Source organism: Ammospiza caudacuta, chromosome 5 (assembly GCF_027887145.1).
Source record: "Ammospiza caudacuta isolate bAmmCau1 chromosome 5, bAmmCau1.pri, whole genome shotgun sequence".
NCBI classification, from domain to species: domain Eukaryota; kingdom Metazoa; phylum Chordata; class Aves; order Passeriformes; family Passerellidae; genus Ammospiza; species Ammospiza caudacuta.
Genome location: NC_080597.1, coordinates 70,684,082 through 70,705,928, shown reverse-complemented (window position 1 = coordinate 70,705,928; position 21,847 = coordinate 70,684,082). Strand labels below are relative to the sequence as shown.

Genomic DNA, 21,847 nt, shown 5'->3' with positions numbered 1-21,847 from the left:
TAAATTTAGTTTTTCTCTTGTTGTTGTCATTTTTTAAAAAAATTAGCCTGTCAAAAATTAGTTGTAGCATTTGCTTTAAGACTGCAACCTCTTAATTCCTGGCTTGTACCCAAATTTTCTAGGAGTGTAAGGATTCCAGCAGAGGGACCAGGAGGAAGTGATGTGTTTTCAGTTTAGGGCTGGTGAGAACTGCTATAAATTAACACTTGCCTGAACAGACTGGATTCCTCTATATTTGAGCTTTCTGTTCAAGGCAGCCTTGAAATTACATGCACAGTTTTCAGATATGAAATGAGCCAACACAAGAGGTTCTGTTTTGTCTGACTTTATTCACAGAGGTAGTTCCAACAGCAGTTCCACTCACTCAGGCTTGCTAAAAAATCCCAAAGTTGGTAGATCACATTTGGAATTTAAGTTAACAAATCCCACAAACAGCAGGGAAGGTGACAGTGGAGAAATACTGGCTCTTTAATATCCTTAGAATCATACAGAGATTGTGGCAGTGCTTTGTCCCTCCTGCCTCTGTTCCCTGTGGCAGAATGCTGGTTGGTTTAACATTCACATGTCACTAAACATGGCACAGCAACTGAAGGCACACTCAGAGGGGAGGGATGTTGTGCTAAATTATGTTTCATTCTTTGGGACTTAAGAACTTTGATGGAAAAGCTCAGGGATTTTTAGATGACTTCTGTGGTTTAGATATTTTGTAGGCACTCTAGGAAAAACCTGAATTACATTTTTATGTTAGAAGCTAAGAATTTTGGCAGTTATGATGGCACATGTGCAAGGAAAATGTATTGTCTTGATTTAAAACAGTGAAGTCTACAGTGTTGCAGAGGAGGTGAAGTTTTGTAGTACAAGAGCCTGTCTGGGACCAGGTCACCTTCTGTGGCTGAGTTACCTGCCAGAGCAGGACAGGGCTGGTAACTTGAGAACCACAGGATTTTAAATTCTTCTGAAGAAATTCAGAACAAACCAGAACACAGAGGAAGTGCTGACAAGTTGTTTGCAGTTGGAGGTGAAGCATAGACAGCAGTCTGCAGTACCTGACTCAGGAGTTAAAGCTCAGTGTCAAGAGACTTCTTGAAATGAACAATTTGGTTTAAAACAAATTAAAACCCCCTCACAACCTCAGTAATTCTCTAATCTGTTCTGCAGTTATTTTTAAAAATAACTGCAGTGAGGACTGATTAAATTGTTATAATAATGATAAACAATGGTAATAGGGATTAAAGCCAAATTACAACTGCCTTGTTTGCATGGTCATTCTTAGGTCTTCCTCCCCCCAGTTAATAGTGTGCTATTGTTTTAAAACCTGAGATCACATTACAAAGGCAAACTCTTAGAGCTCATGATAAACACTAAATTTCATTTAGTGTCTTACCTTTAGTTTTGTCTGGTCCATTTTTTATCTACTTACAGTCCTGGAGAATTGAACCTTGGGAGGTAGAAAGCTTTTCCTGTCCCTCCTGGGAATATTTCCTTTTCAGTATTTCATGGAAGGAACAGTAAAGGTACAAAGGCTACAAATTCCTGCTTCTGACAGTAAGATAATTCTGAATAAAGCATGACTCAGCATAGCTGCAGACAGTAACCAGCAGGAAAGAGAAAAATAATTCAGGTACTGATAGACATGCTGGGTATTACCACAAGGTAATCAGTTATACCTGCTCTCAGGAGACTTTCTTCTCACTGATTATGTTTTCACCTGCTGCAAGCTTCTTGTATAAATGGTGCAGTTTATCTGGCTGAGGTGCTTCAGCACCAGGAGTCAAGGGAATTTCAAAGTCAGAGGAGCTCTGGGAGTCCCTCCTCAGCTCCAGGTCAGGAGTCCTGGAGCTGTCACTTATTTCTGCCAGCACATCCTGAACATGGGCAGTGCCATCTTCTGCAGCTTTCTCACAGCCTTTGCTCTTCCAGCCACAGGCACCATCGTGGGCACAAGGTCTGTCCTGACCTGGTGGCTGCCCCCTGCTGCTGTCCAGCTGAGTGTCCCTGGGACTGTCCTGCAGCACAGGCACCACTGCCCTGCTCCCACCTGTGCTGAGCTCCAGGGCACTTCTCTCCTGGGAGCTGATGAGCACTGTGTCCATCTGGCTGTCCCAGCCCTGGCTCCCCTGCTCTGAGATGTGTGTTGACTGAGAAGAATTTTGGGAGGAGATGTGTGTTGAGTCACTTACTCCATCTGAATCACTGAAGAGTGACTGGGACCCACCAGCATCTGCTGAAGATGGGAGGTTGTCCTCATTTTCAGAGCTCTCCTCTAGTTTATTACCTGTAAAAAATTCATCCCAGCAAGGGACACTGGCATTAGACTCCTGCTGGTCACTTGTTACTCCATTGAAATTGGCTGTGGAAGTGCCATCTGGCTCATGGGAAAGAAACTGAACTGTATTTTTTTCAGGTTCTTCTTCATCATCATCATCATCATCATCATCATCATTTGATTCTTCACAGTCCACAAAGTCTACCTTGAGGGAGGTGTAAGTTGTGGTCTCTCTGTAACTTTCTGTGCTCTCATTAATGTTTCCTTCAGAGTTTTCAGCCTGTCCTGTGCTGGAGGGCCTGCTCTCTCCTCTCTGCTGTTTTGGAATCTTAGGCCTTGTGGAAATTAATTCTGAATCAAAGAGATCATCTTCATCTGGCAAGAAACAAACAAGATCACTAAGAAAAGTTCACATCTCTGCTAAAATCTTATTGAGAGCAAATTTTCAATAAAAATTAATTTAGTATAAATTGAGAAAAATATTCTTTAACACAGCTGGAGATTTTGCAGGATGATATTGGCAGTGTTTGCCTTGTCTAGCACAGTGCCTGACAGAGACAGACCAAGCTTTCCTAGGGCCGGTCTGGGACTGAGGGAACAAACTCCATCCAAAAACTTACAGGGCTGTTGAGCATTAAGTACATTTTAAGACTGCAAACAAGTGTGTTTGCACACAGTTAGTGCTCTCTCATCCTCCTAAGACCCAAGTTCACATAATTTCTATTTCTCCTTCCCAGCTGTTGCTTTGAACACACACACAGACTGTGGTGAACACCAAAGCTTTTGGCACCTCTGCTTAGTCTCAGACTTCCATTTAAGGTGCAGTAGCAGCAGCAGAACCTTTACCTGTATCAGATAATTCTCTCTTGTGGGCTCTCTTCAGGGTTCCTAAGGGCTTGTACCTGGGTTCCATGATTCTCCTGTATGACCTGCATAATGGCTTTAATCTGAAGGGAGTGAGAAAAGCAGTTAATATTTAGAACTCAGCAGATGCTTTTGGGAGCCAAAGTAAATCCATTAACTTGTTTTAAATACACTGCTCCATGCCTTTCATAGGCACTGCAGCAAAAATGTTAAAGCAAAGGCAGCAATACCTAAGGCAAAGTCCTTGACTCATTGGTGAGCTTCAGCAGCTGAAAGTTGGAAATCTGTCTTTTCAATATTTACCTTAAAACATGTTTCCTTTTTTTGGAAAGTATCCTGTAGTTCCTTCCTTACAGAAGACAAGCTGACGGTTCAAAATCTGACTACAGTTTTATTCAGTGATAATTAAGTGGAAGTCTCCTTTCTTACTAAGGAGGAAAGGAAAAAGGAACAGGGATTTTTGTTCTGTCCAGACTGACACACCACAGCTCTCCTGCTCCCTGAGGGTGCTTTTTAAGCTGCCAACATTTACAGCAGCACAGCACAACTGGCCTCTCTGATGCTGTGCAGGGGAGGAGTTCAAGTCCCCAGAGAAACCACCTTTAAAAGAAACTTCTGAGAAGTAGCAATGACAAATAGAAATGGGTCACAGAACAGAGTGAGATGAATCTGTATTCACCTTCCTCCCAAACAGAGTTTACCAGCAGAAAAGCCTCTACACACAGACAGAAGTAGAATACAAACTCTGAGACTCAGCTCAACATAAATGTATGCTTCAGAAAGCCCAAGTCTGTGGGACTGAACATAGAAAGAAAATCTGAATTATCAGACAAGTAAAGCCAAGCCTGAGAGGCTGGGATTCAGGAGGGGAATTGTCCTTACAGGAACAGAGTTTGGATCCCCTCCCTCCAGCAGCCCCTTGTCACTTACATTTCCATAACTTTGTCCTCTGTCCCACCCACTGGCAGCACATTGGGATACACATTCACAGGACAGATGTAGCTCAGGAAATCCTTGATCTGAATTCCAGAAAAGAAGAAGCAATTTAACAAATGACATCAACAGTTAAGAATGTCACTTAAAGGCAGAACTGATTCAAGCACATCCAAAAGTACTACTAGTGGTCTTTATGAAGAGACCAGTGCAGCCCATGACTCTGTCAAAGTGGGATCTCTGGAACAAGGAAACAGGCCTGAGAACTCAGCCTCACCTAACACCTCACTGCAATTATCAATTACTACACAAGACCATCCCTGTCCCTGAAAGAAATGGCTGGGCACACCTGGAATGTGATCCAGTGGTTCCCTGTCCTTTTGTCCTTACTGCTGCTCATCTTCTCAAATACACATTTTTCTTACTGGAGTTCAAGTCTCCAGTTATGCAGATCAGGTATTCCTTTCCTATTCCTAAAGTCTCTCCTGAAGTACCCTGTAAATGCCCATTATGACAAAACACACTGTTTTTTTCCAAGCCTTATTCTGTCATCTTCTAAATTATCTCCAGTAAATTTCTGCAGGAATTGTGTCTGGTTTGGGGCACTCCTGCTGAGCACTGAAAACACTTGCAGGCTGCAGTTAACACTGCTATCTGTACAGACACCAGGGCTGTCCTGGGGTGAGCAATAATGTAATTGCAATTTTGTATCTAGAAGTAATTTACTGTTATTTTATCCTGTTGCTGGTGCACTTGTTAGGAAATTCTTGTTTTTTCACTTCTATCTACTCCTGTTCATTCCTTACTGTTGGAAAGGGATTAGTTGAACCTGTAAAGAGACACAACTTGTGTTCTCCTTTAAATTGTCTCAAACCAGGACAAGGACCTATCTATTTTTGCATGTGGAGGTAGGAGTGTTAGAGTTACACTACCCCCCATATTCCACCAGCAAATTCCACACTGGTACCTCCATTTAAAATTCTGCATGGCAGAGCAAATTTAAATTTAACCAGGAGGTTAAAAACAGTACTGCCTTCCCCCATTTTGTAGTGCAAGACTTTGTGACAGTTCATTGTTAGCACTGATCCAGTTTCAGTTCAATTTCTTAGGAGAAAGTAGTGTTTTTTGAGCTGTATCAAGTCATGTTAAATGAAAGTGTGTGATTGTGGGGAGGATGCTGCCATGACCAATTTCCTTTTAGTCTTTTAACACAGGAAAAGGGGCAAGAGCAGCAGTCAGGTGAGAGAAAATTTGGTTTAAATATGTGAGCTGAGAAAAGAAGGCAAACCCACCCAAATCTAAGTCACAGCAGACAAACAACATATTGTAAACTAAAACTCCATGCTTTAAGCATTGCATAGTTACACAATAATCTAAAATAGAAAGCCAGTCAAAACAATTGTAGAAGTGATCTATATATTGAGAACAGAGAGTAGGAAATAGGCTTGTAATCCTGCCCTACTTTAACAAGTTCCTCTGCAGCTATATTAAAACTAATTTCTCTGTCATCAGCATTCAGAACTTCCTATCTCCTTACGTCTTATTACTGACAGGATTTTTTCTTATTATGATAAGTCATGTCATCCACTCCAGAAAAATCAAAACCCTTTTACATTTTCTTAATGTATACTCAGTACTATAAGCATACAAACCTCACTGTATGAAGAGTGGAAAGAGAAACAAGCTCTGTACATTCTCTCCCCAGTCCTAAAAAAACAGAAGAGGCACAGAAATTAGGTAATTGCTCTTCATCCTGGTCAACAGACCAGCATAACCCACTCTTGAAGTCCATTCTGAGATTCAATTATACACATATCAGGCAAGATACAATCCTGAAATAACAAGTTTCTGTGTGGCCCAAATGCTCACCTCACTATTACATTGGTTTTCTTTTTCCTTTCCCCAAACCACATTGTGGAGGGTTTGATGCTGATTACATGCAAGGGAGTTCCATTGAGGCAAGTCATCCCACAGGGCAGTCTGTTCCCTCGGAAGCAGTCATCATCCTGTCCAATGGATATAAAATTAAGTTCAACAGTGACCTTTTTTACCCAGAAATTAAGTAGCATAGTATCTAGCCAAACAAGGTTCCTCTCTCACTTCTAATTCCCTTGAAAGACCCTGTCACACCTTGGTTCTTTAGTGCAGCTGGCAAAGTGAATCAGTCAGAGATCAATGCCCCAGTGTGCCGTCTCAGGTTCTACCTGTGTTCCTCCAAACTGGAGCCCCCAGCCTGAGAGACATCCTGGAAATGGATGGCCACATGCTAAAGCCACACAGGCACCATCTGAGCTGCCTTTGATACACTGAAATGGGCAACACCTGATTGATTTACTCAGCTGCTTGTTCACTTCTTCACTTAAAAACAATTTTCAGGCTTCAAATACACTTAAATTACTTATAGCATAAACTGATATATTTTTCCCTTTTTTTTTCTTAAAAAACAAAACAACTTCAACCCACTAACTAAGGTTTTCACTCTGCTTAACATTAAGTCACCATTTCACCAGTCTTCATTAACCCAAGAGGCCCCAGACACCAGGACCTATAACCACATTTTCACTTTCAGAGCAAGGTCAGGGGAGGCTTTGCAGAACGAACGCACCCGAGGATGCCGGCAGGCGTGGATCTGCGTGCGCTGGTCTGTGGTAACGTGGCACAGGATTTCTGGCATGTTCCTGAACATATCAAGCTTGTTTGTGTGCACCTGAAGAAAGCCAGAGTTTACTCTTTATTAGTGGTTGCCAGACTGCAGCTGGAGCAGCTGTATAGATGTCATTCTGCTCTGCCCAAATGCTGGCAGGTATTGAAATTATTGCTCCCAATAATGTCCAAGCAGAGACGCGTCAGCCAAAACTTGGACATCTAGAACAAGTAGAATATATTACCTATACTAAAGAAGGATGAATACTCATGAGAAAATCAGAATATACATACTATTAATGCTGTATGCAAATTACTTTTATCATGCACAAAATAAAAGGGAGTGAGGTAAATACTGAGCTTGAAAACTGGGAATTAACTTCTCTTTGGAAAGTCCAGATGTTCCAGACTGAAGTCAACTAGTTACCTCATTCTGAGCACAACTGCACTTTTCAAGGGAAGTTAATGAAACAGGCATAACTGTGGGCTAGAGCAGCCTCTGAACAGCCATTGCCAGCTCAGTGCTGCCCACAATCATCACTGAGGATCTGTTCCAAAGCAGCAATTGGAGAAACATTACCTTGATTCCAAGTTCCTCGCTGAGGTTTATGAATAAATACTCATATCCATAAGCAGCTTTGCAGTTCAGCCACACAACATGATTACGAGACAGTGAGGTCCAGCTTCGCACCAACTCCAAGATCCCATTTAAACATTCCTCCTGAAAAGTGTGGAAAGTGCTGTCAAACACCTTGGAAGATACTTCCAAAGTGTTGTGATTTAGTAATGCAAAACGGCACTGCCTTGTAAGATCTTCCTAACAAAGGGGCAGTTAATTAATTAACACTTTTAAGGGCCTTTCTTCTCACAATTTATTAGACTTACCCGGCTTGGTATGTGATAAAATTTGGGATCACAAAAAGTAGTGTCCAAATACACACTCTGGATGTCTTTTACCCTGGAGGAGAGAAATGTGACATCAGAGTAAACATTTTACCACAGTGCTAAGACACACCACTTCCTCTCTCTACAAAAGGAGGTAATTCAACCTCTTCATTACAAAGAATACGTCAAAGAGGGCTTGTAACTGCAGTATTGCAATTATATTTAATCTAGACTAAAAAATGTGGAAAAAATAATGAATACCTAGCCAAATTGCCCATGCCATATGATCTTCTGTTCTTTTTATATCCTACAAATAGCTCACCTGGTCCCTGAATGCAAAAGCTCCATTCTGGCTGCTTCTCCTTTTGCAAGCCTGAAATCTCCTGTGTACAACACAGTGCCATTCTCACCTTCAAACAGAAACCTGCAGACAGCAACATTTGGGTCAAAGTCCTCATTAAATGCCAGGTGAGGAAACATTTAAAGTGTTGAAAGGACATACATGACTGAACCTGGACAGTGACCAGCTGGCAGAAGTGTCACCACCACATCTTCTTTCTGGAAAAGAGGGGTGAGCATTATTTTCAGACTGTAGTGAGTACTACCAGTACTTTTGTCAGCACAGTGAGAGCAATGCATTACTCCCCACAGCCTCCTGCAGCATTTAGCATTGCTTTAAAACCAGAGTCTCTTCACACTGCAGCCACCATCCTGTCATGGCAGAATTGTATGGTGCTTATAAAGCAAGTTGGACAGAAGACAGTTCTACATACTTGGTAAGCAATAACAGAACAGTTTGGGTTCGAAGGGGCCTTTAAAGTTCATCCAGTCCAACTCCCCTGCAATAAGCAGGGACATCTTCAACTAGATCAGACTGCTCAGAGCCTCATCCTGACCTTGAATGTTTCATTGTAAAATGCTTCTTCCTTCTATCTAGTCTGAATCCAGCCTTTTTTAGTTTAGAACTACCACCCCTTTTTCTGTCACCACAGGAGAGGAGGGGCACATACATTTTAAAAATAGCTTGTGCACCTCAGATGCTGCAGCTGTGTTTCCTGTACTCATGTAAACAGCATTGCTGCCCATGACTGACATGAATCTTTTTTTCCTGTAACTTACCTCACCAGATGTTTCATCTTCTAAAGTAATCTGAGTTGGTGTTTCAACTTCCAATGCAACCTGTAACAAAATGATTAATTGCATTATAGGATTTACTGAACATTCTGTTTCATGTTTATGTCTAGTTATTTATTATGTAGACATCTGTAGCACTCACTGTGGCTAATGCTAAGCCTGTAAAATTAAACTCATTTTCACATAGTAAGTCATAAATTTCCATTTCCAGTGGAATAAATTTTTCTTAAAGTTATCTAAAAATTAAATGGAGATACCTCAGACAAGGTGTGCATGCCTAAAAGAGTTAGAGCATGTTGGAGTTCTATCAGCAACAGCTCTTGCTCCTCTGGATGGATCACATGCCTTATTTTTGGATGACTGCAAAGCCCAAAATCCCAGTCCCACAGCAGTGGATCTTGCAAGGACATCTCTGTGCTGCAGGACTTCCCACTGCCTCCAATACCAGAAGCAGAGCCCACAAATCACTGGAAGGACATATTCCTGTATTTGTGCAGAGATAATTATTTTTATTTCTGTAAAAAAACCTCATGTTCTGTTTTATAATGCCTATTTTATAATTAATAATTATTATAATATATAATAATATATTATATTAATAGATATAATATATAATATATAATATATTATATATAATAATTATTATAATATATAATAATATATTATATGAATAGATATAATAATTATGGTATAATTATTTTTATTTCTGTAAAAAAAACTCATGTTCTGTTTTATAATGCCTGCATCTGCAAAGGGAAGGAAATAACTCCAAGTTGCACCTGTAAATAACACTGATCCTTTGCACTCTGGCTCCAAACACTGCAAATCATGTAAATTTATGAAAATTTTCAGTGATTTTATACTACGACTTCTTCATGTTATAGTCCATTTTCCAAAAAGCAATCAGAAATTCATATAACTTCAGATTATATACACTCCGAGCAAAAAGAGACTTTCAATGAAGCCAAAGAGAAATAAAGGACAGAAGCAAAGAGACATGAACAAGGTCAGAAAATGAATACAAATTCAAATGTACAAGTGATCAATGTAAGGATGAAGGCCACGTAAAGCTGAAGTTGGGAGAGAAGGAAAAATTTTGTGGGGGGGAAAAATAATTCAACAACAATCAGCAATAAAGTAATGCCACATAGCAAGCAGCAGGAAAGGCACATTGTTGGCACTTAAGCCCTGAAACACTCTATCAACACCAATATTCAGACACTCCTGAGGAGCAGGGAGCTGCTTCTTTCTGAGAACCACTGCTTGGAAAGTGCTATTTTCAAAATAAACACAAACTCACAATATGATTCTCCCAAAACTTGTATTTCCAGTTAGTCAACAACAATTCCTTAGTTACTGGTGAGCAGTACAGTTTAACTTTCAAGCTGTGAGGAGACAAAAAACACAGATAAGTGTTTTTAAAGTAGACATGAGGAACAATCTAACAACACATCAGCACCTGGCACCCAGAACATCAAACCCTGCCCTCAGAAACCTCTCATGTGAGAAGAGCTGCAGAGCTGGAAGCCTGCAGGCTTCTCCTCAGCACAGCAAACCCAAACCTACCCCTGCCTGCATGGTTTGCAGACACAAATGCAGTGTGTGGTACATGGTCATGACCTATCTGCTGTTTTTCTACCCCTGCACACACCCCTGGAACAGGCACTAGGCACAGCCAGCACACAGCAGAACACATAATACTCCTCATGATGCTTGAGCTGTTGCACAGAGACCTGATGAGCAAAGAGATTCTCTGCTTACATCAGAGGAGATGCAATATCTACTCTAATAAATCAAAGAGAGCCTAGGAACTGGCCCACAACCTCCCTGGGCTCATTGCCACATTTGTCATCCTCATGGTGAAAAAGGTGTCCCTTGCCCTTTCTTTATGCACTTCCATGAAAAGTCTGGCTCCAGCTCCTCTACCCTTCCTGCAAGCAGTGATAAATTATTGTCTCCTACTCCTAGGGCTGAAGACATCCAGCTCTCCCAGCCTCTCCTCACACATGACTCAGCCCTGGCCCCAGACCAGCGTGCTGATGCTGACACCTATCAATTTACCATCCAGGGGAGCCCAGGCTGGACACAGTACCCCTGAAAGACTCACAGATGCTAGCCAGAGGGGAATAACTGTCTCCTTTAAACTGCTGGTTACCTGCTTGCTTATACACCTCAGAGAGCACTGCTGGCCCTTTCACTGCACAGGCACAGTACTGAACACTTCCAGACATCCTCATCAAGCTCATGAACATCATGGAGTTCAACAAGGCCAAGTGTACCTGAGTCTGGGCAACCCCTGCTATCAAAACAGACTGAGGGATAAATGGGTTAACAGCAGCCCTGCAGAAGATTTGGGGTACTGGTGGATGAGAGGGTGGCCGTGAGCCAGCAGTGTGCACATGCAGCCCAGAAAGCCAATCTTATCCTGGGCTGCATCACCCGGACTGGGCAGCAGGACAGGGCAGGGGGGTCTGCCCCACTCCTGTGAGCCCCACTGCAGGGCTGCACCAGCTCTGGGGCCCAGCACAAGGACAGGGATAGGGACCTGTTGGGGCAGGTCCAGAGGAGACAGCAGGATGCTCACAGGGCTGGAGCACCTTTGCTATGGAGACAGGCTGAGATAGCTGGGGTCCTTCAGCCTAGAGAAGAGAAAATTCTGGGGGGACATTACTGCTACCATTTGATATTTAAAAGGAGCTTTTAAGTATTATAGAGAGGGACTTTCTACAACGACACGGTGTGGACAAGGGGACTGACTTCAAATTGAGCGGGGGCAGGCCTAGATGAGATACAAGGAAGAAAATTTTTACAACGAGTGAGGATGGTGCGGCACTGGAACAAACTACCCAGAGAAATTGCGGATACCCCATCCCTGAAAGAGTCCGAGGCCAGCTGTAGTGGGAGGTGTCCCTGTCCCGTTCCTACCCTGGCATTGATGACCCACGGCAGCTCCTCCCGCTGTTCAGCTCAAGCTTTGGCGCGCACCGGCCGCCTCCCCCCTCAGCCGCCCCGCCTCCAGCCCGTACCTGCCCTCCAGCCGCCGCTTCAGGGCGGTCGCCCGCAGCCCCATCATGTGATCTGGGGAGAGAGGCACAGGGTCAGCCGGGGGACACGCGGGGCGGGGACAACGGACAGAGGGAGGCGCAGGGGGAGGGACACGCGGGGTGACGGAGGAGCACGCGGGGTGACGGAGGGACCGGCGGTGTCGGGGGTCCCTGCCGGCGGGCCCTCACCCTTGTGGCAGTGCGACAGGAAGAAGGCCCGCGCGCGGAGGTTGTCGTGGTCGAAGCGGTCGATGGACAGCGCCGGGTACTCGCGCGTGCGGCCCCCGAAACGGCTCATGGCGGGCGCCGCGCGCTTCCGCCCGCCCAGCCCTCAGCCAATCATGAGGCGACCCCGCCCCGCGCCGGCCTATCAGGGGCGGGCACGGCCTTTTTAAAGAGGCCATGGCGGGCGGTTGCCTGGCGACCGTTGGCGCCGTGAGGGGCTGGGGGGAGGCCGTGAGGGCGCCGCCATCGCGCCTCGGCCGCCGCCTCGCCCCGCCCCGCCTGGGAAAAGTCCCCGTTTTGCGTCTCTTGAACGGAGGTGGGCTTCCTTAAAGGCTGGGTGAGCGGTGGGAGCAGGGTGAAGTTACGGTCGCAGCGCAGTTACGGGTGCAGGCCGGGACGTCTGCCTGAGCATCTCAGGATGTACAGGGAACTGTAGGGTAGAGTAGGCAGAAGCCACTGGAAGGAGGGGAACTTAGACTAGGTATTGGGAAAAATTATTTTACAGTGCGGGCAGTGGGGCGCTGGGACAGGTTTCCCAGGGAGGTTGTGCTGCCCCAGCTCTGGGACAGTTCAAGGCCAGGTTGGATGGGGCTTTGACCAACCTGATCTCACTGAAGGTGTCTGAACGAGATTATTTTTAAGCGCCTTTCCAACCCCTTGACATCCTCTGAAATCTGTTACTGGCTCTTCTGAGACCCCAGGCAGGTCCTGTGTTTGCCGACTTAAGTGGTGTAGGCGGTGCCCCAGGGCCTCTCCTGCCTGGGGCCGCGGTGCTCCTTGTCCGGGCTGGGGATGCCGCAGGGCTCCCTGTCCCGCTGGATACCCTGGCCTGGAGCCGAGGTGCCCCTCCTCTTCACTTCCAAGTTTGCTGCTGAATATGGGCGTGCACCATAGGTATACCAAAAAGGGTGAAGGTACAGCCACCACTCCTCCCCAGCAGCAGGCACACAGGCTGTGAGCCACAGTCCTGCTCCACCTGGAGCCCTCACTCATGACAGCCCTCCCCCAGTGGCGAATTTTTCAGGATTCATCCTGTTCCTGCTCCAGTGGATGGAAATTTAGTGCCCCTACCTATTCCAGATATCATAAGTGCTCATACCCCCAGCCAGACTGCCAGAGCTGGCACCAGTGTTCACTCATACACAGATGTCACCAGGAGCTGGCACTTTGTCCTTGCAGCACACACACATGTGGAATACAGAGTTTGTGCAGAGAGACAGTTAAGATTGAAGAAGATACAAAAGGGTAGGACAGTCTGTGATGATCAGGTGTGAGGCTTTGCTGGACAGGTCATACTGACTGGTCCTGTTTTACACAGGACAGGTTTATTTTATACTTTCTGTCTATTCCCATCTTTGTTTCTCACTGCTCCTGCACCTTCCTCACAGAGATCTGTACAGTTCCATGGATTCCCACACCTCTCTAAGTCTGGGGCCCCCTGGTTAAATCTTACTGGTGCAAAGTCCAGGTTGGTCTCCCTGGATGTCATTCCTGTAGTTTCATGAACTTCAGCATCTATTAGTGCTGGAGCTGAGGTTTGTTTATGAGTGTTTGTTTTGTCGGATCTAAATCTCTGCATTTTTTGTTTGTTTTCCCCTTTTTCCCAAAATTTCCAACGGACAAGGTCCCTAATCAGATAACCTTGTTGGAATAAACATTCTCACACTCTTCACACACCATAGGTGTGGTTCTCATCATCACTTTCCTCATTTGCTGCTCAGGTTTGAGTCCCCATATATTGTTTTATGTCTTCCTCCCTTTCCTGTAACCCCATGTTGCAGTGAAAGTGCTCCTTGGGCAGATGCCCTAGGGGAGCAGACACTTTCCTCCCACAAACCCTCACAGCTTGTGTAACTGTTCAGGAAACCACCATCAGTGAACCCAGGCTGGTTAGGATTCCACAGTGTTATGATTAACATCAAAAAATGTGTTCCCAAGGCCAAATCACTCACTGTTTACCCTAAATTAGGAGCTGGCAAACATTGTCATCTCAGCAAAGGGACTTCACTGTTCAAAAGTCCACTTCACTGTTCAAAAATTCCCCTTAAATAAAAATGTTAATATTAAACTGAATATTTCTTACCATTCTCTTGTTTTCTTTATTTGCCTTTGTCTGTCTGTTGTCTTTCATCCCTTCCCTGAATTCCTGGCTGGAGTACAGCTGTCCCCTGCTCTGGTACAATGAAAACAGCTCTGTGCCTGGAATTTGGACACACAATAGACACAGAGTACAACTTTTAAATAGCAGCCCTAAGATGAGATGCTTTCATTATGTGAATTCACTAAGCTGGAACTTTCAATGAATGATCTTTATTTTTTTGGGCAGGAACGCCTGTGGACAGGCACTGTGAATTAATGGTGACTCAAGAAGAGCCAGACCCACCCACATGTGTTGAAGAAAAACCTTCATTAGGTGAATCCAACATGTCCAGTAAGGAAGCACTTAACACTGAGGACATGTAAGTTATCACAGGACACTTCATTTCATTCTGGCTTAGCATTTATTAGGATCTAATATTATTGCTCATCATATTGACTGTCTAAAGTTAATATTGACTGACAACAGTTCTCATCAAACTGATAAAACTGATAAAAAATACGGAGCTTGAAAAATCCTGTGATGGCTACAAAAGAGCCCTTTGCAGCACAGGAGAAACAAACTTACCCTACTTATACCCTGAATTTAGAATAAGGATCTGTGCTTATCCTGTTAATTGGTATTTGATACCTCATAACCAGGTGGGAAAGTTACTTTTTTAGTTTAGTGAGTGGCTGCTTTCAATTGAAAACTGCTGCAGTGCCTGGTAAAAGAATGCTTGGAGTATTGAACTGCAAGAAATGGTCCAGTGGTGCCAGAAAAATGCCCTTTTACATTTTTTATTGGTCTCTAATAAATGTATTTGATAAGAGATGAAAGGCCCTTTCTTTGTCTGCTGCTGGCTCTCATACAAACAGGTGACAGGTGTGCAGACTTCTTTCTGCTAGTCCACATTGTGATAACAACAATTCTTGATAGAATTCTCCCAAAGATTTTTATCATGTGCTGCAAGACTTTTTTTCCAATTTCTGCTTTTCTAAAAGACTGGTGACATTTTGCATTTGATATGATTTCAGCATTCAACTTTTCAAGCTCTCTGTTGATATAGGAACTTGCCAAATAAAGAAATTGGGCAAGGCTTGGAGGTAGCATGGTACTCACAGGAAAGGAAGCTGTTCATCCTCTCACTGCAAAATCCAGAAGCTTTAATTCCTTGGAGATCCTTTCCTAGTTATGCAGCTGAAGCTTGGTGACATTTCAAAACTGGGAAAGGACTCATCTCTGATCATTCCTGCCAGGCATGATAGTGATGGGTGTGTTTTGCTGGCAGAAGCAACAACAGTTCTATTTGAGCAGCAAAATAAGATATGCTTAGGAAAGCAAATACAATGAAATTCAGAAATCAAATTATTTATTTTTTTAATGTAGTTCAAATCCATCCCTGGTCAGTATCCACTGTCTACAATTTTTAATTGCTTTTTTGTTGCTGTTGTTTTTAGTTTGTTTGGTTTTTTTTCTCATTTATCTATTTAGTTAATTTTCTTTTGAGTTTGAGTTGCAGCTTGTCCCAGTTCTGCTCTATTCAGGTTTAGCAGCTGATTAACCTGTTTGCTGTGCCTCAGCAGACTGAACAAATGGGTTTTGTGTGAGGAAGAAGTCAGTGGCAGTCTGTTTGCTAGGGTAAAGGTAGAAAACAAGAATTCTGGCAGGTTGTGGATAAGGAGATAAACTGGATCTCCTTATCCAGTTTATCTCTGAAGACCTCATCAGCCATTGGCACTGTGGCCATGTCACTGACTGCGCATTTCTCCTTTCCCCTCCTCTCCCATCCTGAGTGTTTGCTGTTCTTCAGTAACAGCCCAGATCTTCATTCTGTGGTTCCCAGTTTGGTGCCCCTACAGGAGCAAGAAAGAAAAATCTGGAAATTTGCCTGCCTACCCCAAGGGGACAACAACTGCAAAGATGTGAAATTCAAAATTACTGCATTTAGTATTTTTTTTAATTCATCAATATGCACAGTTAAATTTTAGGAGGGTTGAGTCAAAATATGTACAAAAGTACAGATGAGTTGGGTTTGACATCAAGCAATGCATTTAATTGGATTCCAACTGCTTGTAACTTTTTCCTTTTTTAACCTCAGACTTTGTACTCTGTAATTCCTTTATTTTAAAATTTTGTTCTATCCATTACTCTCTGTCCCCAACAAAATCACTTGCTTCTGTCTTCTCTATTTAATTTTTTAAGTTTAATTTCAGGAAGATGCCTAAAGATTCTGAAGTCACCACTGAAGCTGACATCAAACCAAAATCTGTGCGTCGTGCCAAGACATGGTCAGATGTTGTAGAGAACTTATACAGATTTCAGCAAGCTGGATACAGAGATGAGGTGGAATATAAACAAGTAAAACAAGTTGAACAGGTAAGATTTAGAACTTTGTAAGAGTTACTACTTTAAACTTCTGTCTCATACAAAATGATTAAATAAAAATGGAGGTGCTGCTTATTTCCTTTCATTTAGGCTAAGTTCTGATGCAGTGTATTTCCTCACAGGTCTGACTTGAATTCTTGAGCTGTTGTTAACTGTGTAGAATAACTCATTTCACAGAAGTGAAGCAGAAACACTCCCCAGCCTGTGTTTTGTTCCCCATCTCTGATGCATTTAGAAGCATCACAGATCTCTTTGAACAGATGTACCTGATCTCCAAAGGAATCATTCAGTGTTCAGGAAAGAAACATTTCAAAGTGAGCACTCTGAAGCTTCCCCTTAGTCTGTCAATGGACTTGATGGGAAACTTGTGGATTGTCCATGGAGTCAGTCCTGTGTCAGGCTACTGCTTCAGTTTGCAGTTGGATTGTGTGCTAGGCTTTGTGCACACTCAGGGCTTGGCCTCTATCAAAATGATGTTCACAAGGGAAATATTTGAGCTGTACTAAAGGCAGTTGGGACACAGGCTCTTGTCAACACCAGGGACTTGTGCCTCTGCTCACTGCAGCTGTTAGTGATGCTCCCCAGCACCTCAAATGAGCTATTGAGTAGTGGCCAAATTTCCATGGTTACTCTACATTCAAAATAGCAACCAACAGGTTAATGCAGCAAACAATATAGCATTTTTATTATAGGTCTGTAATTTAGCTTCTAAAACAGCAAATATAGTATGGAGAACACTCTTTTAAAATATGCTGACCTGCCGTGCACGTAAGAAAGAACAGAAAGTTCCAAGAAACTCACTCCCCATCCAGTTAACTCAAAACACAGCAAAACACATTGATGTGCATAGTAAATGCAGTTTGATGTGCATAATAAAATGCAGTTTATTATTTTACTGTGGGCTCTGATACCACTGCAAAGGCTGTGGTATAATTTTCAGTAAGTGCAGAAGGAAATCACATAATTATTGTGGTAGGTCTTGTGTTCAAGATTTATGGCAGGGCACAGCCCCTTGTAGTTAAACCCTGATGAGAGTTAAAGAACTGACTAATTGTAATGTGAGTGAGCATTCAGTTCCAGCATGCCAGGGCCTGGCAGTTATCCTTTCAACTTGCATATTCCAAAATTTCTTGTTTAGTCCACATTAGTCTATAATGCAGTTGTTACTAAAGATGCAGTTATAATGTAGGTGGAATGAATATTAAGGTTGTTATGTTTAGACAGACAATGCCAATAACACAGCTGTATGCCTGAAGCCATAAGGTAAGTGATGAAACCACTTCTGGGGTTCTCCAATTAGAGAATGCTCTAGTCTGACATCCTGCTGTCAGCTCTGCCTGGATGAGAAATAAGATGCTTATTACCTGATTTTTATGGTTTAGTTTAATCAGAAGCTGTCATAGATGCTCAAGCTGAAAGAGCTACTGAAGCCATAAAGCTGTTGAATGTGCAGATGCTGAAGTCTTTAATTTAAAGCTTTACACTGTAAAACAGTGAAGAGCACCAGGGTGATGCTGAGTTTATGTGGGACTGATCCTACTGTCTTTGAGACTGATACAGAGTGAAGCTTACTTTATTTTCATTAAATTACTAATGAAAAGCACATTTTTCATGGTCAGAAGGATCTAAAAGAAATCTTTAAATATATGTCAGTCTTACAGAAGCAGAGCCTTGCAGCCTCTCAGATTACTGAATAACAGCAATGTTATATTCCTAAACAAGGTGTTTAAAAATCTTTGACTTGTCCAATTTTAAATTAGCCTTTTAAATATCCTTGGATTCCTATTTCTAGGCTTTTCAGATCACATAACTTTATACTAAACCTGAAAACTGGTTTCTGTCATCTTGTTCTCAATCTGTTTTCAAAAGTTCAGCAAGTTAATAGAAAAATAGTATTTAGATGCAAATGAGGGTTTCCTATGAAAGTATACCCTATATTCCTTGCAATGTCATGCACAAGCATCATTTAATGTGAGCATGTTCAGGTGATTTTATATCCTTTTTGTTCTACTTGTAGGTAGATTTCTGGCCAGAAACTGGATTTGTTAAGAAACTCCAGAGAAGGGACAATACATTCTATTATTACAACAGGCAAAGAGAATGTGAAGACAAAGATGTCCGAAAAGTGAAAATTTATGTGTATTAGAGTTGTTACTGTTCTGGTGGGTTTATCTTTATAAATAATTTTTAAGACCTGTAAGTAAATGAACTGTGTAATCTGGTTTACCTTAAATATTCATGTCATGCTTAGATACAAAGGGGAGTGCTGGAAATGCAGAGAAGCCTGAACTATAGACATTGAAACTTCACTTTCTCATTCCTATAACTACAAGTCTTTTTATTGCTCATTTTCCTGCTTACAAATGCTTTGACATAAAGCTAAAAAGCTGGTGAATGGGCATCATATATTTCCGTTAACTGTATAACATCCATTGTAAGTACAAACATCAATCTTTATTCCAAACAATATAATCTAATTGACACTGGTTAATGTTAGCCACAGTCTCTTGTGGTAGCTAAGGGTTATGAGACTCCAAAGGGCCACAGTGAGGGCAGAGCACTGACTGACATTTCCTTGGAGCAGAAAAACAAGCAATTAATTTAAATGGAGGATGCTGAACAATCAAATAACAATGGCCAGTGCTGAGACTGGGAGATTGTGACAGAAAGAGTCACAACAGAAATGTCTTTTTGTCTATCCCCAAAGTATTTTTGTCAGGTGCCAGTATTAATTACTCAAAGAGGAAGTATTAATTGATTTAGTAGCATATGCCTTCTTGGGGGGGTGAATTGTGGATTCACAGATGCTGGGAACATGGAGTGTAAAACTCCGGGAAGAACATGAAATCCACACTCAGTAATATTTAGGGGAAAGTGACATGCACAGATGATACGTGGGATTTCTGTGCAGAATTCATCTCATCTAACTTCAAATGTCACATTATCAACATCCACACCTGATCCTGGCATTTGGACAGCCTTTGTTCTGAATAGAGAGGAGTTATTGTGGGCACAATTAATTTTAAGTGCAGCTATGTAATGCTTTCTTTGAATGTGCTGCTGTGACATCAGCTCTGCAGCTGCCTATACCTGGGCTACTGAGACACTCAATGGAGATGAGGGACTGTACTTACCTTCACTCATGAGGGGATTTACTTCAAATACTTTGAGATGCCAAAATTCTTGATAATTGACCAGCAGAACAGACTGTTGTTATGTAAACCAGCAGGTGTGTTTGAGATAGTTACAAAAAGTTTGTTATTAATATTTCCTATCTCTAGACTGTTGACCAAGGCTATCTAAACTTAGTTTTAGGCATGAGTTAGCAGTGTACATTTGACCACCTGTCTCATGAATATTCTTCATTTATTTGAGCCTAAGATGGAAGCAGACACAAGATGAGAAATAGAGGACTTACAGCTCCTAGTCAAAATAAGCAGTATGAATGCAATATTTAAAAGACCTCATTGACAATGACTGCTGATGTTCCCCTCATCTTATTTAGACCACTTGGAAAGTTTTAGCTTAAATTTGTATGAGCTCTGTTACAGAAATGACTGAAAGATATTCTGAAACAACGATGAAACTTATATTCTCAGAAGGTATTAATGGCATAGAGAGTTACTGCAATGTAGAGAAAATAAAGCATTGCTGCAATGAATGTCACTTCAGCCTTTCATTATGGTTTCTTTTATGCTTGGAGTGCTCTGGATGTACTTTTCAAAGACAGGACTTTTTGCATACTTTGCAGTTAAATAGTGGGAACAGAGCAATTATGAGATAGCCCATCTATTTTGTCACTTTAGATTAGTGGATCTCACTTTGTAAACTTTATAGATTCCTAAAAACAAAACATTCCAGTGGACATGAAAACAGCCTTTAAAGAATTTCACAAAAAAATAGATGTGGTGTATAGCCAGCTCAAATTTATTGTCAGAAATTATTGCTATCAGCACACACAGAAGAAGTGAGAACATTTGGTACAGTCATTTTCTCAGTCTATTAAAAGGATATAGTTGGGCATTCGAGAACAGGAATTAAAACTGCAGGTCACTTTTTAGGATTTAATGTGATTTTTTTTTTCTTCAAGAAAGATTTTTAAAAGTTGAAACACATATAAGAGATTATTCTGGCATTCCCTCATTTTACCTGACTACTCCTCAATATTTCTGCAATATTGCTGGATGCTTCTGTCTGTGTTTTAAAACCATGAGTGTGCATTTCATGCAGCCCGTGGATATTTCACTTCAAATGAATAGCATGGGAATTCATGTTCCACTTTATGGGAGTTGACAGATCCTTTCCACTTTGAGACTGAATTACCTAGATATTACTTACAGTTTTCAGCATTGTCAATGTAAAAAAGATTGAATGGCACTGTGATATTTAAAAGACTCACAGGATGAAAGAGAAAGACAAGCCTTGTGATTAGCAAGACCAGTTTACAGAAATGGCCTTTGTCAAGACTGGTGAATTTGGGAGTTCTCTCAGTTCATTAGGGAAACAGCAGATTTTTCAACAACACTGTTGGTTTCAGTTATAGTTGTCCTTTGACATCCTTTGCCATCCAGTTTGTGCTGAGATGATGTGACCACTCCTCCAGCCTGCCAAAGCTCCTCCTGACCAGGCTTTGGCATTCAGCTGTGCTGGCTGAGCATGGAGCTGATACCTGAGCACCAACAAGGTTTCCCCTGCTGCCTGTGTGCTGATGTATCTTTCACTCAGAAGAGCTGTCAAAAGAACTCTGTGTTTTCTCTTATCTGATACTTCTGATAAGAGAAATATCTGAAACATTTCTTAACTGAAATATCCCTACCTCAGTTTTAACAGGTGCAGAGCTGTGAGCTCACTTGTCTCTTGAGCTTAGTTATGAAGGAATATCAGAAGTAAACAATCTGGGGAAGCTGTGCTTCATTTAAGGGTGACACAACAGTACTTATCAACATAAATAATTTCTAAACATCATTATACAAACTCTTTTACTGAATTTTAAAGACATAAAGCGCATATTTCAAGTTTTATTGCCTAGAGATGAAAATATGTGCTATTTTTCTGATTTGAGTCTTAGTAAAAAGTAATTATGTAAAAAATACTTTTCCAGGTACTTATCTGTTGGTATTTCTCTTATCAGGGAATACTGTACTGCTCTCAATTGCAGCAGCTCAAGGAATGGCTGGTGGCAAGGCTTCCTGTTAGATTGCAGCTGCCTAAGCCTGATCTAATTCCCTTCATAGCTTTGTACAAGAAGAATAAATCCTTTCTGTGCCTGTAGAAGCTCACAAGAGTAGAGAAAACAAAGTTCCAAGATCTACTTTTCAGACTTTGTGTTTGACTGCTACATGTGAAATGGCAAGAGTGCTACCTGGGGTGTTCCAGGCTGCTGTGCTC

The 21,847-nt window shown here is 42.1% G+C and overlaps 2 protein-coding genes across 4 annotated transcripts; one reads left to right on the top strand and one right to left on the bottom strand.

Annotated features, from left to right (window-relative positions):
• Positions 1–464: 464 nt before the first annotated feature.
• On the bottom strand, positions 465–12,067 carry DCLRE1C (DNA cross-link repair 1C). Its single transcript, XM_058805611.1, has 14 exons — positions 11,959–12,067; positions 11,752–11,803; positions 10,026–10,110; positions 8,711–8,770; positions 8,094–8,149; positions 7,914–8,015; positions 7,592–7,664; positions 7,287–7,427; positions 6,669–6,770; positions 5,933–6,069; positions 5,716–5,770; positions 4,061–4,149; positions 3,113–3,213; positions 465–2,641 (listed from the first exon to the last, which is right to left on the bottom strand). Exons 1-14 carry the CDS (start codon positions 12,065–12,067, stop codon positions 1,674–1,676), a joined length of 2,130 nt encoding a protein of 709 aa, XP_058661594.1. The 3' UTR covers positions 465–1,673.
• Positions 12,068–12,180: 113 nt separating this feature from the next.
• On the top strand, positions 12,181–20,125 carry MEIG1 (meiosis/spermiogenesis associated 1). Of its 3 annotated transcripts, none has more exons than XM_058805671.1 (4): positions 12,181–12,310; positions 14,321–14,453; positions 16,288–16,450; positions 18,477–20,125. In XM_058805671.1, exons 2-4 carry the CDS (start codon positions 14,350–14,352, stop codon positions 18,603–18,605), a joined length of 396 nt encoding a protein of 131 aa, XP_058661654.1. In that variant the 5' UTR covers positions 12,181–12,310; positions 14,321–14,349; the 3' UTR covers positions 18,606–20,125. The 3 variants fall into 3 exon arrangements, with proteins under 3 accessions (XP_058661654.1, XP_058661655.1, XP_058661656.1); XM_058805672.1 differs by having other exon boundaries at positions 12,225–12,310; positions 16,277–16,450; XM_058805673.1 differs by lacking the exon at positions 12,181–12,310 and having other exon boundaries at positions 14,342–14,453; positions 16,292–16,450.
• Positions 20,126–21,847: the final 1,722 nt, after the last annotated feature.

Coding starts and splice junctions, on each gene's coding strand:
- MEIG1 (XM_058805671.1), top strand. CDS start 14,350: ATGGTGACTCAAGAAGAGCCAGACCCACCCACATGTGTTGAAGAAAAA. Junction 14,454..16,287: donor GCACTTAACACTGAGGACAT/GTAAGTTATCAC, acceptor GTTTAATTTCAG/GAAGATGCCTAAAGATTCTG. Junction 16,451..18,476: donor AAGTAAAACAAGTTGAACAG/GTAAGATTTAGA, acceptor TTCTACTTGTAG/GTAGATTTCTGGCCAGAAAC.
- DCLRE1C (XM_058805611.1), bottom strand. CDS start 12,067: ATGAGCCGTTTCGGGGGCCGCACGCGCGAGTACCCGGCGCTGTCCATC. Junction 8,016..8,093: donor CACTGTCCAGGTTCAGTCAT/GTATGTCCTTTC, acceptor TGCTGTCTGCAG/GTTTCTGTTTGAAGGTGAGA. Junction 6,771..7,286: donor GCGAGGAACTTGGAATCAAG/GTAATGTTTCTC, acceptor GGCTTTCTTCAG/GTGCACACAAACAAGCTTGA.